General features: G+C 33.5%; 2 protein-coding genes across 2 annotated transcripts; one reads left to right on the plus strand and one right to left on the minus strand.

Moving 5' to 3' along the window:
- Positions 1-13,684: 13,684 nt before the first annotated feature.
- On the minus strand, positions 13,685-18,916 carry LOC129959780 (uncharacterized). The gene is made up of 5 exons (XM_056072673.1): positions 18,902-18,916; positions 17,859-17,937; positions 14,583-15,413; positions 14,093-14,451; positions 13,685-13,744 (listed from the first exon to the last, which is right to left on the minus strand). The coding sequence occupies exons 1-5, from the start codon at positions 18,914-18,916 to the stop codon at positions 13,685-13,687; spliced, it is 1,344 nt and encodes a 447-aa protein (XP_055928648.1).
- A 12-nt stretch (positions 18,917-18,928) lies between these two features.
- On the plus strand, positions 18,929-21,661 carry LOC129959781 (uncharacterized). The gene is made up of 2 exons (XM_056072674.1): positions 18,929-18,951; positions 20,551-21,661. The coding sequence occupies exons 1-2, from the start codon at positions 18,929-18,931 to the stop codon at positions 21,659-21,661; spliced, it is 1,134 nt and encodes a 377-aa protein (XP_055928649.1).
- The last annotated feature ends 554 nt before the right edge of the window (positions 21,662-22,215 follow it).

Raw genomic sequence — 22,215 nt, forward strand, 5'->3', positions numbered from 1 at the left:
ATACAGCTAATATATGATTTTCCTATATTTCTAATTTAAATTCTAAATTTCGAAACATTATTTTAATTAGAAATCTTTTTCAGTTACTTTTTTCTTTTCTCTTCTTTGTATTTTATTACTAAAGTTTCTTTAAAATTATTTTTACTTCCAATTTTTATGACTAAATTGAATATAAAGTTTTGTATCAAAAGATATTGTTTTAATTCGAATAAAGCATCTAAAATAGTTCAGTTTTGTAAATAAGCTAAACTAAAGGGATTTCTTAATAGTTATTCCTAAATTTAAATTGCAAAAATAATTTTGGAAACCTTTTTCAGTCTTTTGAAGGGCTGTAACTTCAATTTAAGGGTATTCAAAAATTTGTAACATTAGTTAATGGGAATTAATTACCCAAACTTAACACATAATGAAGTATGGCGCTAGTTACATCTGTAACTAATTATAGGTGAATTGTCATAAATACATGTATAACAAATTAAATGTGTTGTTGTATATTTTGCAGATTAAAGTGATTGCTCTTTCCCATCCTCTGTGTTTTTTTAAATGCTGTTATCAGAAACTGGGAGCTTTAGGAAATTAAAGCTTTTAAATTGTTGATATGAAACTATTACATTGTTTTTAAAAAAAATTTGGAAAATGTCCTTCAATCGTCTCATAAATTATTGAAATGCTAGCAATATTTTTTCTATACAAAAACACTACACAAACTTTTTTTTTGGTAGTGATTTAATTTCAGTTTATTTATTGATGCAAAAATTCATTTTTCTCCTAGCAATGTATTATATTGATTGCAGAACATTTTTGCATATTTTAAGCATTAATAGCTAAAAACGAAATCATTATAAAAAACATCGTTTCTATGAATATAGTCAATATATTGTCAAGATTGCAACCAGTGTTACCTTAGATATATAGAATCTTCAGAGATTGAACTCCAAAAAATTTGTTGTATCTTCTGGACATAGCATAAAGTCCTGTTTATTTGTAAATTATTCATTTCTTTTCAAAAGTTATCTCTTTTTATTTTGAGTTTTTATTCCATCTTTTTAGGCATGCTTGTAACTTAGGATATTTTAAATTCACATCAGGTGGAATTTTTTTAAAATTCCACTTGCCAGTTTTAAATATTGAAAATCAAAATCTATATATAGTATTTTAATTAACTGAAAGTATATAAAAATAACGCTTTCAGAAATTTGTGAAAGTTTATATTTACTGAAATAAAACTATAGATGTTCTACATAATATATTTACATTTTAAGGGCATCTAGCCATTATAAATTTATTTGAGGGATGCTGGATGCACTTTTAATCTATTTTCACACATTTTAATAAAGCTCGCACATTTCATGCGCTCAGAAATGACAAGTGTTATGTCTTCTGGATATGAACTGTCCTGAAGTATTGTGATCAGATTGTGTATCATAAGAGAATTTTAAACTCATGAAAGTTGATTTGAATGTAATTCCACCTAAAAATTAAGCCTGATCTCATTTTACAATATATTATTTATATGAGAATTTTTTATAGGATATTTGTGAAGCTTCTAAAATACATTATTCTTTATCATTTTCAATTGTTTAGAACACAAAAGCAAGAGTATTTAGAAATATTTCGCTAAAATTCCTCACCCTCACTTTCTAGACAATTTTAAAATGTTAATCTCAATATTATTTCTGTATAAATAATAAATAAAGCTTTATCTAAAATAATGATATAAATTATTTTATTTTTGAAAATATATCCATCATGGTTAATAATTAGATTTGAAGTGGTGTTTGGGTTACACAACAGAATTTTCTTGGTCTTTTATTCCCTTTCAAAGATGCTTTATTTGAATTGATTATTATCTTTCCGGATTAGTTTTTCAATTTTTAAAACTTTCTTTCAAATTAAATCTAAGCTGTCTCATTTCTTCATTATGTTGAAAATTATTCAAGGCCATATATTAAATTAAGTTTCACACTGATAATGTATGAAAAAATTTATGTATTTTGATTTCTATTTAAAATTTATATCTTAGCAAATGAATCAATAGACATATGTGCTGATTTGGGTACTTTGGAATATATTTTAATATTGTAGAATTTCTAAATAATAAGCATTTTTTTTGACTATTGAATTGTGTTCTTTAGCTAAGTACAAAAAGGCTAATATCTGCTGTTGAAATGAAGAGTATATATTTTAAATTGTGAAATATTTTTTAACATAATTTAGGCTGATTTCTTGAAAAATTGTGGATGTTACCTCGGTAATCTTTTTTTAAAAAAAACAACCGTTGAAAGTGTAGTTTTTTATATATCGAATGGTTTTTAACGAGAGCACTGGAATTATTTTTGTTTTATTTGTAACTGTTTCACAAACTAATTTAGTATTAAATTAATGAATCCAATAGTAGTTTCTTTCATTTACTCAAACTGGTATTATAGGTTTGTGAAATTTTGAGATATCTCGTTTTGCCTAATAGCCGCAAAATTTTAAGATTATTTGAACAAATTAAATACAGATATAATGTTTGTAAAGATTTTTTTTTACTAGTTGTGCCAAAATTAAGTTTTCTTTTCTGCATTTCATATAATTTAATTATATATTTTTGAGTCCTGTTTTTCATAAGATGTGGCTAAATGCTTCCCCTTTTTAGATAAATAAGTCTAGAGAATATAAATATGGCTATGTTTTATAATTATATTTTGTACTATCAATAATAGAGAAAATTGTATGAAACGAGAGACGAGGGTGAGCTTTTTAAAACATTTTTATTGTCATGGAAATGGATAACACAGAAAATATATCTTTTTAATGAACTTTTTATATGTAATGTTAAATTTTCTCAAGATTTATAACATTGAACATTTTGTATTTTTCTGGTTGTTGTAGTATTGCTTGGTGAATGTTAACATTTCTTGATCTCTGAGCGTTAGCAGCACAGTTTCACCATAGATGAGACTTATTTTTTTGTATGGTGCTACACAATTTTGCAAGCATAGCTTCAGATGAAGTACTGAATGAAGGAACTATTTTGCTAGGTGGGCTGAGTGCAATTTATAGGAATCGTTCACAAATTATCTTAGAATAGTGCTGCTGATGATTGCAAAGAACTGGATTTTTGTGTGACGTCAGTCATTTGACTTGTGATATGTTGTGATATTTTATAGATACACTAATGTACATAGCTAGTCTTTTGTACAGAAGTTGTAAGTAATTGACACTGTAACTTTCATTAGCTCTATAATTTTCTGTTAGTAACACACTCAAAAGAAATATTTGTATTATGTATATTATTTAGTGCAAATTGCTGTGTTTCATATTGTTGAAAAATGTGAAATTTGAATTATCCTTTTCTTTCAAAAAAAGTTTTCACTGTATATTAAATGCAATATTTTTTATTCTTAATTGTTTTATTAAAATTTTAGATTCATTATAATATACAGAAGAATTTTTTTTAAAATTTTATTCATGATCTATTTTATTGTATATTCTTTTTGTGTTTTATTGTATTTGGAGTGTGTTTGTGATATAGTTTGCTGGGAATGAGAGCATTGATAATGAATGGTAATCTTGTGAACGATTCCTTAAACTAGAGTTGATATTTCTCTAGAACTGTGACTATCCATTGCTGCTACACTCTTTTTACTTGTAGCAGTGTGTAAAATGTACTGGGCATTGGTACTGTTATTAGAGGCTAAAGTGTCCTCCATTTATTTGTGATAAATCTTTGTTGGCAAAATTTGCCGGAAGACTAGGTGAACTTAATTTTCTTTTTCCAAAGCTATATTCAGTTTATAAAGTGAGCGACGAAGGAATTAATTGTTCAAGGTTTTGCTGGCAATTTTTTAGGTAGTAATATTAATTTGGTTACTTTGGTGTACTTATGTATAACCAACTTTAGGTAATCGTATGCATGTAACAAACTATTTGTAGTTTGCATGATTAAAACTGTATGACTGTTTACATGTCTTAAGTGAGAAAGTTGGAGGAGGCTTAGGCTGTTTTTCAGTTTTCTCAAGGAAGAAAGTCATAGTAGCTAAATGAAAAAAATATTAATCGAATAACTACTGATTTTTATACTAATTAATATTTACTTGTATTTATTTAGATCTGACTAAAATATTTTTTGCATTTAATTTATTTAAAGCTGCAAAACCTTAGAAAAATGTACATGTGATCAAAATATTGCATCTTTTATTTCATCTTAAATATACTGGCTTGCACTGTTCTTAACTAGTTCTTATCTTTTATTAGTACTTATTCAAATTTGAACTAGGAAAGTGCAAATGATAAAATATTCGTATAGTTTGCTTATTTCTAGCAGATAATTTTAACTATCATTATCTTCACATTAAATAGTTTGAGCTGTTGCTTTAGTATTTTAAGAAATAATTTTGGCTGTTTCATTCTTAATGCAGGAAATGAAAAGCAATGCATACAACTAATTAAATCATTATTTTATAACCGAAACACACTGCTAAATTTTTCCGGGTATTTATTATATTTTTTCTGGCATATTGTCGAAATTCATATATATTCATATACTTTATAGAATGTAAAGCTACACAATATAATGTAAAGTTAAATCTCTTTACGATAAATAAATAAATGTTTATTAAAAAGAAATCAGTTTTCTAAAGAGGCTTGAAAAATGTTTATTCGGATATTATAAATTTTTCATGGTTATATAAGTACAGTTTCAAGAATTCATCTGAATTACTTTCCATCTATAGATTCAATTATTTACAAACTGTAAATACTTTATGCTGCAGTACCACACATTAAAACATATCAGAAAAATTTCATAGATTCTTTGAGGTTTTTTTTTTTTTTTCCATTTAGCTACTAATGTTTTCTAATTGTCTTTCCATTTCATTATTACTATTTCTTGTTATTTACCTTTTGTGATATTTTCTGATTCATAAAAAACATTTTGTCTTTCTATAAATAGGATTCATTGTTTCATACATTTCTTGTGAGAAATATAGTTAGTTATTTATAGAGTTTTGATGGTTAATTTGTGTGAAATTAATATTGCTACAGTTTTTATGGATGAGTACATGTTTTGTTTTTTTATAAGGTATAAATTTGTATATTTTATTTTAAGCCACAAAAGTGGTAAATGAATTTCGGTACTGAATATTCATACTTCATATGTGGTTTCGTACTCCTGACAGTAAAAACTGATTGTGTAACTTTCAAGATAATTGTGTGCTAGTTATTTATTGTAGTTTAAAATAAAAGGCACTAAAAGTAAGCAGTTTGAAAATTTATTAGTTGTCTGTTTCATTCAAATTAATCCCCTCCCCCAATGAAGTTCCTTTTTCCTATGAATTTAATATTTTGAAATTGGAGTAAGTATGTTTTTTTTTTTTTTTTTTTTTTTTTTTTTGTCTACTGTAATAAATTACATAACATTTTATAGATTTTTCATAAAAAGATTAAAGTTTGAGTTTAATAATTGTCAATGATGCATCACAAAAAGGTAAATAAATTGTTGGACATCTTCCATTATCATATATATATTTTTTTTAATAATTGAGTGAATACATATATTTGTTCAAATGAAAAAGAGAGATAAGATGTTCATTAATAATGTTATTTTATAAAATTTTGCTTCTTTCCGTCAAAAAAGAAAATCAAATTTCGCTTCTAAACGCAGAATGTTAACATTTAAGTTAATTTTACATTTTAAATTCTACCTAATGTTAACGCAGAATGTTTTAACATTTTTAAATCTACCTAATAAAATGTTTAAAAAATCACTGAAAAGTTTCTAAGATGTTGTGTTGTAATACCATAGCATTTATGCTAATTCTTTGTCCATATTTTTATTTTTTTTTCTTTGCATCGTCATTCGTTTTACATATGTGGAGTTTTGGGGGAAATGATGTGGATACTTTAGAATTGCAACTTTAATAGCATACATATATTCGATTTACAGAGTTAATCAAATATACATTAATGAGTAAGTAATACGCTATATTATCAGGGTTGTCATGAATTCATTAGGCCTCTCGCTTAATTAGCTGTATTTCTGGATGCTGTCTTGTTTCCCTTCAATTTAATACATAATTAGGATGGGACAGGCAGAGCTTGCACTATGAACTCCAATGAGAAGAAAAAATCTTCAAAAACAGAAACTCTGTTATCTTTGCTTTATTCACATGCACAAAAGGCATTCAGTTAGAACGTTTTCCCCTCGACTTTTTCGAATACTATAATATTCTTTTTTTTTTTTTTTTTTTTTTTTTTCGTAACTCTAAATCCAAAGATTCTAAGGTGCTTTTTAAGAAACTTTGAATAAAATTGTTTCAAGTAGAATCCCACACTCCCTAAGGCAAGGATTGTGTGCTATATAGAAGAAAAGTATTTTTCATTATTATTATCTCTTTGTTTTATATTTTGAAAAGCATGCTAATGCATTAAAATCAATGAGTGTACTGGTAGCTCGAATGTTCACCACCAATTTCTAAACATCCTCAATATCTGAATTCGATAATTAAAAGATGTTTCATGTGCAGATAAATTTAAAGATTATTAATGAAAGTAATTAATCAAATCTGGCTTGAAAAGTTTTAAAAAATTAAATGGATTAGGATACTATATTTACATATTCTGCAATATATTTTCAAAGGGAAACATTCATAAAGCGGTTTTAGCCGTATCAAAGCAAGAGTAAGTGTGTTTAAGCATTTTAGAAAGCAAACCCGCTTGTTACAACTGCTTTCGTTTCAGAAGAGTTTCGACATACCAGGACCTTTAAATCTACCCGATTTCTTCTTTAATTTGGTGAATTACTCAAAAGATGATAAAATCCATCAACAAATACAGTCACTTGCATTTTAAAACATTTATTTGATTTAGACGCAACATATTTTTATCAATTCACACACAAAACACGGCTATATACAAAGCTTATATACAATCAGTTACGAAAAATATTTTACATTTATGAAACAAGAGCACGCAGGCTGTGAACAGTCCGTTCACTTCAGTTCGTTTTTAAACGTGGCAGTCTTCTTCACATCCTCCCCACTTTTTGAGTGATTACTGCAACTCAAAAACATATATAGTTTGGTTGAATAAATCAAGCTTATTGGGAGCTTTGATACATCTGCCAGATAGTGTAAATTTAAATTCCGTAGCTTCAGGGGTGGAGGAAGTGTGAGGAAAATCGCCCTTACATATAGTTTCATATTGAATACTTTTATTATCACTCTTTGTGAGAGAATCTATTTCATTAATGCTTAATTCTAGAGGAAAAATTCGCGGCACAGGCCTCAGAGAAACTCCAGACTGTGTTTTTACTTTAACGGTACGAATTTTTCCGTCGCGACCTGGCAACACATCTACCACTATCACCAAAGGCCAACTCAATCGTTTTTTACTGTCGTCTCCTATTAATACAACTTCACCAATCTTGAGTTCATGAATGTCTTTTTTTTTTTTTTTTTGAATTAATAAATTCAAATATTCTTTTCGGAAACGAAGTTTTAAATCTTTCAGCAACTTAGTTCTATATCTTATCCTTTTTCTTAAACGTTCGGTCTCTATCATGTCTATGTCATTAGTACTAAAATTTCGATTCTCAATTAAAAACATAGAAGGAGTTAAAGGAATAAGATCATCTGAATTTTCAGAGATATAAGTTAGGGGACGCGAATTTATAACAGACTCGCAGTCACATAACACAGCCTCGAGTTCCTCAAAAGACAAGATCGATTTTCCGAGAGAGCGTCTTAACAGTTCTTTGAGAACCAGATTCAACCGTTCCCGAAAGCCTACCCACTAGGCAGCTGTGGGAGGATTATATTTCCACAAAATTCTACGTATGTTTGCCTCCCTAGTGATTTTTTCCCAATCCAGTTCAAATAATTCTTTATTTGCACCTCTGAAATTAGTGCCATTATCTGAGTAGACGGTTCTTGGTCTACCCCTTCTAGCTATAAATCAATGGAATGCCATTAAAAAAGAATCGGTACTTAGAGAAGCCACAAGTTCTAGATGAACAGCTCGATATACAGCACAAGTGAACAATACAATCCAAACCTTCGAACTGTTCTTCAAGAAAAGTGGTCCCGCTAAATCGACTCTCGTCACTTCAAAGACCACTGTGTCGGAAATTCGATCTTCAGGCAACGGACAAGACTCAGTACACAAAGGTTTTGCTTTATAGCGTTTACATTTCAAACAACCATTAAGTACATTTCTAATAGTTTTACGTGATTTTACAATCCAAAATTTTTCTCTTAAAATAGAAAGCGTAATCTGAGTTCCAGCATGACAATTTTTTCTTTGAACAGATTCAATCAAACACTTAGTAAATATACAATCACTTGGCAAAAGAATTGGACTCAAAAAGTCTGGTACATCTTTACGTTCAGTTAACGTGTTTTAACTCTTAAAATACCAACATCATCTTTAAAAATGTCAATTGACGATATCGAGCTTTTATCAGCAAAATCTTGGTTTTGGATTAAACGTATCAATACAGTTTCTGTGTTTTCGATTTCTGATAGAGAAAGTTTTGAAGATTTAGAAACAGAATTTTTCTTACAGTTATTTATGAAACGTAAAGTCCATGCAACCACATTTATAATTTTATCATAATCAGAAAACCTAGAGGTATACCAGGGGGTTGTCTCTGCCGACAAATTTACACTACTTAATTTGGTTTTTCTTCTTTCTATCTCTATCTCGTTAATGTCATAGCAAATATTATCTAATGGCCAGCATTCCGAGGGCATTAAGAGCCAATTGCGGCCATTCCACCATTCAGACTTCAGCATATATTTAATAGAGCAACCTCTTGATAATAAATCAACCGTGTTAATATTTCCTGGCAAGTTTGAAGAATCTAATTTTCATGGCAATTCCACCTCGTACCTGCCATCTGGAAGAACAGTTAATTTTTCATGAAACTCTTTTAACTGCTCGTCAAATAATTTCCTTTTTGAAATATTTTCAATGGGATCACTAATACCTAAAGAATCAATTTCCCACAATTCTTTTAAGGAAATATCATTCACATACAAAGACAGAACTGTTTGCACAGAAGAATCTACAACTATTTCATCATCACTGGAACCGAGTCCAGTTTCTTTGCCAACAACAGTACATCCTAATTTTGTATGAATTGCAGCTAAGCCAAAATTTAACTGAACACACTTTCCCGTTAATAATTTCCCAATTAGATCTGCTCCTAATAAAAGGTCAATTTCATCTTCGTTACAAGAAGCATCAGATAATTCGAACTTATTTATTCTTAAATTATCTAATATAAGCTGATTTTCTATTTTAAGAACAAAACCACAAATCTTACGTTCAGAAAAAACTTCACTGCACAATTTGAATGAGCCATTTAAATCATTTATTACTATCGCATATATATCATGCTCTAATGGAGCAGTTTTTTTCCCTCCGAATAGGCCATGAATTATCTTTTCACGCCTGAGAGGTCTTAGTTTCAAGTACTTAACTCTATCACTAACGTATGAACGGGAAGACGCACTGTCTAAGAGTCCCCGAACTCGAATTTTATTTCCCTGACCTACAATTTCTACACATATAGTCTGCAAATATACTTTATAATTATTATTCGACAGATTATTTGCAACTTCACTACTTTCATTAGTTTTAAATGAATGAATTTCTTTTTTATCAGAACACATTAAAGTTACATGCTGCTTATTACATTTTAAACATTTCAGTTTAACTCTGCATTTTCTACTAATATGGCCGTAATTTAAACATTTAAAACAAATTCCCTTTTTAAACAATATTTGCTTCTTTTCATCATAAGACATTTTTTGAGCCAAAAGACAATCGGAACTCAAATGAGATTTGTCACAAAATACACAATTTGGCTTACCTTTGGGTATCCTGTCATGAGAAGCATTTGTACTTACTTACATGGCTGTCGTTGCCACATTCGGAACATCTGCAACTATAATTTTATTATTATTTCGTTTAACTACTCCATTATTTTTACCAAATCCCTCTCGAGCTAAGCTTATCATCTCCTCCGTTTCGACTTCATGACGCACAAAACACATTAATTTTTCGAGAGATCTTTGACTTGTAGAGTCATCATTATCTTCCGAAACTCGGCTTCTTTCCCAGGCACTTAGAACACTTTCAGGCAGACATGATTCGACAAGAGGCTCCAGGAAGTCCGCAAATTTTTCTTTCGTGCGTCCCAAGCTTTCCAAAACTCTTAGTTTCGTTTCCAACACGTCGTAGAGGCTCGCTAAATCAGAAGAATTCCTTCCGGTAGTAGCATTCTTCATAACAAGAGAAAGAAGATCTCGCACATAGATCTGTACTAAAAGATCCTCTCTACCATATCTTATTTTTAACTGTTGAACCGCTTTAGAATAATTTTCAGATGTTATTGCAAAACTGGAAACCAATCTTGCAGCTTTGGATTCAGGCACCATCGCTTGATATAAATATTGGAATTTATCGATTTCAGATAACTCATCCGATTCGTGAATTTTAGAAAAAATATTCCGAAATGTGAGGAATTCTTTCGGATCACCAGAAAATTTCGATAGTTTCAATTTCGCAGCATTATCTTTTGAAGAGCATTCTGAAACACATCTGGAATTTTTATTCAAGAATGTCGCCACTTTCGATTTCAGTTCGAGATATCTATCGCGGTAATTTTCAACCGCTTCAAAATCTGTTTCGTATTCGGCCGTGTTCTCTTCTAAAAGTAATAAGGATATTTCATTTTGAATCTCATCCAAACGAGAAAATTTATCCTCTAGTTGTGAATTTAATACATGAAGTTTATCAATATCCTTGGCGTCAGTTTCAAGTATCGCCAAGAGTTGCGCCAAATTTCTCTCTGCATTGGTAAATGAAGTTCTTAACGAGTTTCGCTTCATTTTAAGAGCATCCATGATTTCAAATGCAAATAATATTCTATAAATCACTCACCAGATTAAAGTATCCTGTCGCGGACGTCACAAATATTACAACTGCTTTTGTTTCAGAAGTGTTTCGATATACCAGGCCCTTTAAATCTACCCGATTTCTTCTTTAATTTGGTGAATTACTCAAAAGATGATAAAATCCATCAACAAATACAGTCACTTGCATTTTAAAACATTTACTTGATTTAGACGCAACATATTTTTATCAATTCACACACAAAACACGGCTATATGCAAAGCTTATATACAATCAGTTACGAAACATATTTTACATTGATGAAACAAGAGCACGCAGGCTCGTGAACAATCCGTTCACTTAAGTGCGTTTTTAAATGTGGGCGGTCTTCTTCACACCGCTTCTTCTCATATTTGAAAAATTTTACTAGGATTTTTTTTTTTATCCCGTCTTTTTTCTTTGGTAGTTTATTAACAAAATGAGCAACTAGTTAAAATGAATGGTTTACTAGTTAACTTTATTTTCTCAACGAAAGCATTAATCTCTGAAATCTTGCATCACGCTTGTAGACAGGTCAATTGCTATAAGAGATAGATAACCAAATGTTGGAGATAAAAAACAAGTCAAGCTACTGTCTGCCAACATCGATTCGCTAAATATTTCTGTGAACTACGTTAATTCGTCTTCAGTTGTTTGTCGAGGCAAAAAAAAAAAACCGCCTCATGTATTTCTTCACAAATTCTGTTCATTAACTTTTACTAAACTATATAATTCATTATTTTAACATACGTTTATTTAATTTGACTTGCTTCATATGTTTAATCGATTTTTCACTCACTTCCTTAAATGCCAGTTTTGAAATTTTATGCATTTGTGTGTTAACGATGACAGAGTATTATTTGAATATTCTACGATTAATTGCATTATTAGCTATTAATCCATCTATTTTATTATATTTTGAATTCTTACTCGTGGCATCATCTGGTAGTGAATTTGTGAAAAAGTTTATTTCAAGGTCCTGTATTACTCACAACAGTGAATTAAGAATTAAGCAATAGAAAGTAATTAAAATTTTTAAAAAATCTATTTTTAGTACACTAATAAGTACACTGCTTTAATATGTTTGGTTAGCTAATTTTCATATTTAAAATCTCCAAATGTGGAACCCTGTTTTTAGCCTTGAACATCAACCAAACTTCTCTTTTGGGAAGGCTTTTTAAAGCATAACTATTGCGAAAGTCAGAAAATTATTCTTATCGTAAACTAACTGCAACAAAAGCCAGCTTAATGCATTTCAAATTTTCTTTTGTAAGGGCAATGTTGATCATAATGTTAATCAAAATAGAGAGTGTTAGTCATAAATAAATTCGGCTTGTTCAGAATAACCGTAAATAAATGTCCGATCTATACCAAAACATCGTCGCATATAATTCAAAATGTGCATCAACGATTCTAAAAAAAGGGAAAGGAAATCTGTAGGTGTCGCTTTTTGCGAAAAAAATCACTTTAAATTTGTAAAAACTTAAAAAATAAAAATAATAAATTCTATAAAATTTCTATATTTTAACTTTTAAATTTTTAATGCTAAAAGCGATCCTTATTTAAACAAAATATCATCATTTTAGTCTTTTTGTAAAGAAAACTGCTGGCTTTATAAACACAAGCAATGCAGTTGATTGTCATTAGGTGAATTGCGATCATGTTGTTTTCAAAAGTCCCAATGAATTAAAACTTGTGTTTATGATCAAGAGCTTTTACGAGATTCATGGTAATGCTCTGTGGCGTAGCGACCGGGGGGAGAATGAAGATGCCCCGGGCGCAAGTCTTAAGGGTCAACTGGGAAGCAAAACATAGTGCGCTTATGTCATTTTTTAAAGTGAAATATCACAAAAAAGGGAAAAAAGAATGTCATGTCTCTGGTGCCATTTACTCTTGCTAAATCACTGGCAGACGAAATATATTATGCCCCAAATGCCCTTTACCCGGCGCTACGCTACTGGTTATTGCTGCTGCTCGTAAATTTCATTCGGCTAAGCAAAGCAAGAGTGGACCGATATTGTCACAAACTATGAGAAAAGTGGTGGAGAAACTTGATCTTTTAAATTTGAACTTAATAACTTGATCTTGTTCAGCTTAGCAGCGATCGGAAGCTCACTTGATAATCGAGTTATTGAAAGCATAGCCACAATAGTGTTTGGTGAAAACTTCAGATTTTGATTTTACCCAATTTGCACCACAAAGTTTAGATCAATCCTTCAGTTTACTTAGATAGATCTTGAGAAAAAAGAGATCATGACCTTATATCCCAGACCTGAATTTCATACAGATGACTGGGCAAAACAGTTCATTTTTTAAATTGAACTTTCTAGCAAGGATGGAACGATACATCGTTTCCATGGGACTGCCTATGGAGTGATGATGCACACCTGTTTGAATGGTACTGTGAACACCCAGATTTGCCATGTTTAGGTCAAGGCCAATCCACACGTTTTCCTAGAAATTCCTCTGTATTCCCCAAAACTGGCAGTTCTGAGTTCACATCAGGCACTGTCATTTCAATTATTTCTTATTTCCATGAAGAAATAACTGAAAATGGCTTTTAGGTATATCCTGTCACCGCAGCGATATATCGTGATACTTCATCTGCAAAAATAATAATAATGGAAGATGCAGATATGATGCACATCAGCACATTGGAAAGTGCGTGCTAAATTCATTTGCGTCAATTTTGTTAAATGTCGAATAATTTGTCGCATGTTGTGCATTCCATATTCTCCTGATTTTACTCTATGCAGTCTTAGGTTCCGAAGTTATTTGAAGGATGCAGTGTATTTTGGAACACCTGTGTTTTTAAGAGCTAAAAGAAAATATCACATAATATGTATGAAATACCACAGATTATTATTTATAATCAGAGAATGAGCAAACTGCCTATCAGCATCGAATGATACAAAATTGTCACTGAAAGCTGTGCTTTTTAACATACTTTTTTTTTCTGTCTTTCTAAGAGCGTGTGTGGATTTGTCGATATCAAATTAGACTGAAAGTATCAAAGATCATTTCTTTATTCTTCTCAAAACATAACTAACTATTTACAGCTGTTGCCAACTGCGCAACAGAAAATATTTGATATAATCTCGTTTCCTACATCCTCCCCACCGTGGTCAACCTCGAGGGGGATGATCAGAGATACCGGGAGGGTTACCTGTTGACCATTAACCCTCAATTCGTAGGGTCTTATCTTCCCATCACGTCCCTGGTGTAGGTCCATCATTCTGGCCTTCTTCCACATGTGCCGTAGTCGGACGTTAACGAGATTGTCCTGGTTACGAACTTGATGAAAAGATTGCAGTTGAAGTAAATATTCCCTTGACCATTTTTTCCAAAAACAGTCAAGTAAGCCCTGCTGCAGCTTGTAGATTCTCTTAAGCCTTTTGTCATTATCCAGGCTGGATGTAATAGCCGTTAGTTTTCGTCCTGTCAAGAAATGAGCTGGTGTTAAGGCTGCGGAGTTATCCTCTTTTCCTTCTTCGTAGACTAATGGTCGGCTGTTGAGAGCGGCTTCTATTCCAACCAGGACAGTTGTCAAACTTTATTCGTCTAAAAGTGCTCATAATTTCGCAGACATTGTTTGATAATTCCTATCAGGCGTTCCCACCAAGCCGCTCGTGGGGCTATAAATTTCCAAGTTATACCATTTTGGGCATAATATTGTTGAATTTTTGCTGATGACAAAGCTTGCCATAACAGGACTAGTTCATTATTTGTTGCATGGAAAGTAGTAGCATTGTCAGTATGGATTGTGTGTGGCAGTCCTCTGTGGCCAACAAATCGTTGAAGAGCTAGGAGAAATTTGTCAGTGGTAAGATCTGACGCGAGTTCAATGTGTAATTCACGTGTTGTTGCACAAGTAAATAATGCTATGTAGGCTGTGTCTCTTGATTTCAAACAGCGGATATTCACAGCTCCAGCAAAATCAATTCCTGTAGTAAATGGAGTAGATGGCACAACTCTTTCAGAAGGCAGAGGAGCTTCAATTTGTGTTCCACATTTCGCCTTGGACAGCTTGCAAGATAGGCATTTGTGAAGAACCTGCTTTATAGCTTGACGTCCTTTTAGTATCCAAAAGGTAGAGCGTAACTCGGAGAGGGCTATTCGTACACCTAATTGATGGAGACGTATGTGGGTGTGCTGAATCAAAAGATGGACAAAGGGGTGGTTTCCATCAAGTAATAAAGGGTGTTGAGTATCAGAAGGAATATCGGACAACTGAAGTCTTCCTCCAAGGCGCAAGTAGCCATCTTTGAGAAAGGGATTCAAATATGAAATTTTTGATTTTGTTGGTAAGAGACATCCACCTTTTAAGTCACCTATTTCAGCCGGGAAGCATTGATCCTGGGCAGTTTGGATGCAATATTCCTTGGCTTTTTCTATTTCGTTACAATTCAATTCATGAGTAACATGTGACTGAGACTTGCAGTTTCGTACAAATCCAGGCAACCACACGAAGAAGTTTTGTGTAAGAACTATAACGAGATATATCTTCAATGGGTTCTAAAGTTGCAACGTAGAAAAATTGAAACTCCGTTTTTCGTAATTTCACTTCGGCTAATGGCTGTGTATGTGATGACAAATTGTTGGTAGGTCAAATTTCCGGATTCTGTGCCAGCCATTTCAGGCCGTGCCACCAAAACTCCAAAGCCGATAGTTGCCACGGGTTAGATGATCCGCAGAATTGTCTGTACGGCGCCATTGTGCTGGAGTAGTGTATTGAAGAATTTCCGCTGTTCTGTTGCAAACAAACGTTTTCCAACTTTTGGAATCTCCCTTTATTCAGCTTAGAGCTACAGTAGAATCACTCCATAGTATGGCTGTGTAAGAATACATGTTCGTTTCTCTGCAAAAGTATTGAAGTAAGCGAACTCCTAGTAGTGCGGCTAAATATTCAAATCGCGGAAGAGTGACCTTTTTGACTGGAGCCAGTTTGACTACAAATGAGATTGACCTCTGTAGAGTTGTAACCTGTGTGACGAGCGTTCAAAGTACCATATGCACGGACAGAAGCGTCTAAAAACACATGTATGGTAACGGCATGTGAACGAACTATCCATCTTGAGATGTGTATATCATTCAGACATTGTAACTCATTTAATGCTGATGGTGATGGATTTTTAATAGGTGTTAGGTTTTCTAAATAATCGAGATGAATTTGTATTATATTATCCTTATTGCCATATTTCGATTTTAAAATATCCTTTGTTGTTATATGTGTATCGGCAGTTATATTTATTCCATCAACTAGTCGTTTTGCCTCTCCATCTAAATATCCTCGTAAAAAAAAACATATTTGTCAATAAGCGATAAACGTTCATTCTTGTTGATGCAATTTTCAAAACTCTCCCAAAAACTGTGAAATTCTTCAATGTCACCGCAAAACGTATTTATTTCTTACTGTAGGTAGGTTTACTGTAATGTTTGAAGACGCAGATGCGTAATTTATACCGTCAGCTATTGGCGATCTTGGCGAGGAAAAATTGGTGTTCGTATTTGCTTTCTTATTATAAGTAAACATCTCTAAATGAGCATTTTCTGTGTATTTTTCGCACTCTATTATGTCTTCATTATATTCTTCATCGTTTAGAAGTTCGTGGATTTTATCGTCGGCCAAGGTTAGTTCGTTTATTTTGTCTTGTAAGCTTTCAACGCTATATTTTAAATCAGTTTTTTCGCTAGTTGAATCATTCAGTTTCGTAATGGCGGCGCGAATTGTTGATCGTTTACGTTTAAGTAAATCAAGTTTCTCTTTAACGATTGACATTATAATTCGGGTTCGTAACGAAAGTTTAAACAAACAAGTGTAGTATGATCTACCCAAGTATGTTTCGGCACCAAAATGTGTGGATTTGTCGGTTTCAAATTAGACTGAAAGTATCACAAAACATTACTTTATTCTTCTCAAAACCTAATTAACTATTTACAGCTGTTGCCAACTGCGCAACAGAAAATATTTGATACATTCTCGTTTCCTACAGAGCATCTACTGTACGATAAATTTGGAGCTTTTTTTACACAAAATCACTGAGTGCGTGCTGTGAGTATTCTCTCTCTCTCTCTCTGTATATATATATATATATATATATTAAAATTTAGTTTAAATTTAATTAATTTCCTAATTTTTAGCTCAATTCAGCACATATCAACTTCATTCTAAAATACTCTTATTTCCTGATCGAATTCCACTTTTTCTATTTAATTAATATAACACGAGTTCCTAAAATTGCTGAATCGGCTAAAAGCCGACAAGTTCCCACACTCGGAGTGAAGGGATAAAATATTGCTGACTTAAAACAAATTCTTCTAAAAGATCCTTATGATTCCCTTGCTTGTGATTAACACATGTTGGAAATGCCTATTGAAATCTCACAGTATATATTCACAGGGATAAAATTTTTATCGGCTTTTCCTCATTTCGTTTTGTGTCGTTGTGGTCGTCGCTTCTACTTGTACAAAAAACCATGCCTCCCGGGATGGAAATAAAGCGAAGTTAAAAATTCAAAGACTTTTTTCTGCCTTCGGTCACGATTCTGCTTCTGCTTCCAAAATTATGTTTACATTTTAAGAGTCGACAGGATAGTTTTCTGTGCAAAATTGTCAAATGAATTAAAATTAAATTCCCGGGAAGAGAAGACTTGACACGCCGTTGCTGTGAAGATGGTTCCGAATGGCTCGACCGCGCTGTCTCCCATGGCGTTGCTTCTTCGCTATCTTCGGATCCGGCCATGTCGCTGAAGTTCCACGACTGCTAATGCCTCCATTCCTGTTACCGCATCGCCGATGGTGCCTTCCGTAACCTCAGGGCCCGCCATCTGGGGGGTACGGCGGGTGCTATGCACCGGAGCCCCGCGACTGGGGGGGGCACCGTAATTAAGAATTAAAATAGTGTTCTAAAAGATAATATCGTTTACACGTACTGAAAGTATACAAATTTGTTTCCACGTGGCTGGCTAAGCGTCGACTGACGCCGTTATTAGGCAATGATCGCAGTGATACCTATAAAAAAAGGGGGAAAGTTTATTTATGAATAAAGGAATCCCCTTCAGACATGTTAAGATAGAGCATCGCAACTTCTGGGCGCAAGCGACGGCCAGAAATCGAGGCTGAGGCTAGATTCAAATGGATTTGTAAATCATCAGCTATTTACTTTTTTCTACATGTAAAATTTTTTTATGCGTGCATCTATGTATGTTTGTTTATATTAAGTTTCTCAAACAAAAAGTAAAATGAAGATGAATTAAACGATCAACTCCTAGCAATGCCCATTGCATTACTGCTTCACTCGCCATGACCGGAATGAAAAGAATTAAGATAGAAGTTTAAATGGAGCTGCCGATGGATTTGGAAATATACGAAGTTCATAGTATATATTATAGTCTTGTGCAAATGTGTAAAATATTGTTAATATAAGGTAAATAGATTTACAATCACTTACCTCACCTACTAGGTAATAGCATATAATAATTTGATAATTCATTCTATAAACTGCTTAATACTGTTCGATATAACCATGTCCACGCCAAGGAAATAATCCTCGGGGTGTCTAAAAAGAAAATTATCAGAAAAGAAAAAAGAAAAAAAGCTAAACTCCAAAAAGTCGCAAGTAGATCTGTGTTCTTGGTTACAAAGTAATTCTGGCAAAGAAATTGCTTCGACTTCAGAAGTTACAATTCAAACTTCAACTGGGGAAGAAAATTACACGCAAAGTACACTGTCTAGTAATGAAAATGTTGAAACGGTGAAATTTGTTGAAGAATCGTGTGTTTATACAAATGTGACCGAATCAGAAAATAATGACGAAAATGACAATAACAGTTATGATGAAGAGAGTATAAATGATCCTGATTTATTGCCAAGTATTATAATTGATAAATTTAGAATGTTTTGTGTTAAAATAGGACCTGTACAACACAAAGTTTTTGCTAAAAATGCTGAAGATAGATAATTTTCTACTACATACTACACTCATGTCCATGTATTAAGGGTAATGCAAGTTCCGGAAAAGAAAGAGTCAGTAGCAAAACAAATGTGACTTATTTGTAAAGCCTATTTAATAAACAAAAGGTAAAGAGCAAATAAGATGCTGTATGTTTGATATCATTAATAAAAATTGCAATTTTTTGCTTCTTGGAGCAAATTACAAAACAATATTACATGGTTGGTATGATGGTTAATACATAGTATGTCTCCCAGACGGTGCAATAAAGTCCTTACAACGCCGAGGCATGCTAAGTATCAAATTATCGATCAGATCTTGGAAAATATTACACCACTCATCAAGAAATGCTCTCCGAAGTTCCAGTAGACATGTAGGAGGTGGTTGACGGGCTGTAACTCGTCGGTCAAAGAAGTCCCACACATGCTCTCCTGGATTCAAGTCCGGTGAGAATGCTGGCCAGTCCATAAGGGTGATATCCTCCGATCGGAGGCATTCGTTTACAATGTTTGCACGGTGAGGACGAGCGTTGTCATCCATAAAGAATTCTGCGCCCATGGCGCCCCGAAACAAACGTATATGTTGTTCCAGAATGACGTCCCGATAGATTTGGCCTGTCATAGTTCCGATTTGAACATGCAGGTCAGTTCTGGAACCCAGAATAATTCCTCAACAAACGAGCAATCCTGCGCCACCGTAACAATGTCGTTCATTGATATTCTCTTAGTGGTAACGGGTATCTGGAGCTCTCCATATGAAAGTCCGGCGAGAATCAGACTGCAAGCTAAACCTGGACTCGTTGGAAAACATTACACAAGCCTACTGTTACGGTGTCCACAATTCATGATCTCTACTCCAGGCTAACCGCAGGCGACAGTGAGTTGCAGTAAGTGGAACACATCTGACAGGCCTATGAGCATATAGACCAATCTGCCTTAAGCGCCTGTACATGGTCTGCCTTGAAACTGTCGTACTAGTGGCTGAAGAGAGCTGACGAGACAGGTCTGATGCTGTGCTCCGTCTGTTTCTTTTGGCAGAAATTACCAAATACCAGCCCTCATTCGGCGTTGTAACTCAGGGGCGACCTGTTCTGTAACGTCTACTCACATTACCATCATCTTGGAATCGTTGCCAAAGTCTGGAGATGATACTCTGGGCGATTCCAAATTCCTCGGATACTTCCAGCTGGGTACGCCCACATTCCAGACTTCCGATAATTTTACCACGTAAAAAATCATCCAAATGTATCCTTTGTGTCATAACTATACGGTTATAGTGCGGCTAATTTCTGTAGAAGTACTAATAGCTGATACAATAACTACAGCTCCTGTGGCTATTCCCAACGCAGATGTCCGGAAAGGTATGCAATTGCGAAGCTTAAATCTTGCCGACACGTGTGAAAGCAAGGCAAAAATTGAGATTTTGATTGGAGGGGATGTATTTTGGCGGATAATAGATGCATCTCACTTTGAGAAAATAAACAACACAGTGACCTGTGTTCCTACTATTTTTGGGTTCGCATTACAGGGTAGCGGAAATAGTGGTCATTGTTCAGCAAATTTTTTTGTGTCTGCGTCAGATGTTCAGTTGCTATGGGACTTGGAAACGTTGGGCATTAGAGATGAGACTGAAATGAGTGTAACCTATTAGGAATTGTTAGACCCATTTAATAGGGACCTAGAATTTCAAGTTGGAAGATATGAGGCCAAGTTGTTGTGGAGGACTGATACCAGAGAATTAGAGAACAACTTTAATCTGGCCAAAAGGCGATTCGACGAATTGGAAAAGGGGTTCAATAAAAATGAATGGATAGCTAGTGCGTATCGCGAAGCATTTAGGGATCAGGAAACTAATGGAATAATTGAAGAATGTGGTAGGGATAGGAATGAATATTTCATGCCTCATAGAGCAGTGATCAGAGCGGATAAGGAAATAACTAAAGTTCGCGTGGTTTTCAATTGTGGCTCCAAATCTGGACAAAACTTGTCACTTAACGATTGTTTAGAGGCTGGTCCGAATTTGAATCTCTTGAATGAATTTCTTGAGGTAATAATGAAATTTTGGAGATTTAAGGTTGCATTTCATGGGGACATAGAAAAGGAATTTTTAATGATAGGAATTGGTCCTAAAGATCGTAAATTTTTGAAATTTCTTTGGAATGGAGGTAGTAATCACGAGGACTATAGGATTATGCAGATGACTAGATTACCCTTCGGATTCAGAACTTCTCCGTTTATTTTGAGTGCAGTAATTAAACATCACATTGCAAAATTCGAAGCCGAAAAACCCGATTTAATGTCAATGCTAAATTCTGGGTTGTATGTCGATGATTTGTATTTTGGTACGGATAGTGTGATGGAAGCGTTTGCGTTATCATCAGATGCTGTGGCAATTTTGAGAAGTGGTGGGTTTAAGTTGAGAAAATTAAGGTCCAGCAATAGTGACTTGAGAGCTTTGTGGGTCAAAAACGCATTTTGTGAGAGTGAAGAAGAAGGCGGTGAGTTGAAAGTGCTGGGGCTAAATTGGAACCCCAACAAAGATGTTTTGTCGTTGGAAGTGAAAGGGTTGGTGGATAGTTTGGGAGGTTTGAACAATACCAAGCGTTGTGTTTTACAGACTGCAGAGAGAATTTTCGATCCTGTGGGATTGATTGCACCCTTTGTAATAAGAGTTAAGTGTTTATTGCAAGAGATCTGGGAAAGGGGTATGGACTGGGATGATGATTTACCAGAGGATTTACGACTTAAGTGGATTACACATGGCGTAACGAAATTAGGACGTTAAAGGAAATAGTTATTCCTAGGAATTGTTTATAGGATTGTGGGAAAGGATTGGCAGAAATTCATATATTTTGCGATGCATCGCTCAGAGCCTAAGGGGCAACATCCTATACAAGGTATTTCGATAACACTGGAAAACGTAGTGTCCTTTTTGATGTCAAAAAATAGAGTAGCTCCACTTTAAACATTAACGTTACCTAGGTTGGAATTGATGGCTGCTGTGATAGGGGTTAGACTTGCGAAATTTCTAGAAGGTGTTTATTATAAAATTGGTGGGAAATTCATATTTTGGACAGATTCTCGGATAATGTTGTATTGGATTAGAGGAAATGCCAAGAGGTGGAAGTCAAATCCGAATGTTTGGTTTTATTGTCCATCGGCAGATAACCCAACAGATTTGCTCACTAGAGGAATTTCTGTTGAAAATTTGATATCCAGTCAAAACTGGTGGTAAGGGCCCAACTGGTTTTTACAGAATTGTAATTATTGGCCGGAAAAATCAGTCAAGCAATCGCAGGATGTGGGTAATTCAGAAATATTGATGTTGCAAAAGGCAGA

This window comes from Argiope bruennichi, chromosome X2 (assembly GCF_947563725.1).
Source record: "Argiope bruennichi chromosome X2, qqArgBrue1.1, whole genome shotgun sequence".
Lineage (NCBI taxonomy): Eukaryota > Metazoa > Arthropoda > Arachnida > Araneae > Araneidae > Argiope > Argiope bruennichi.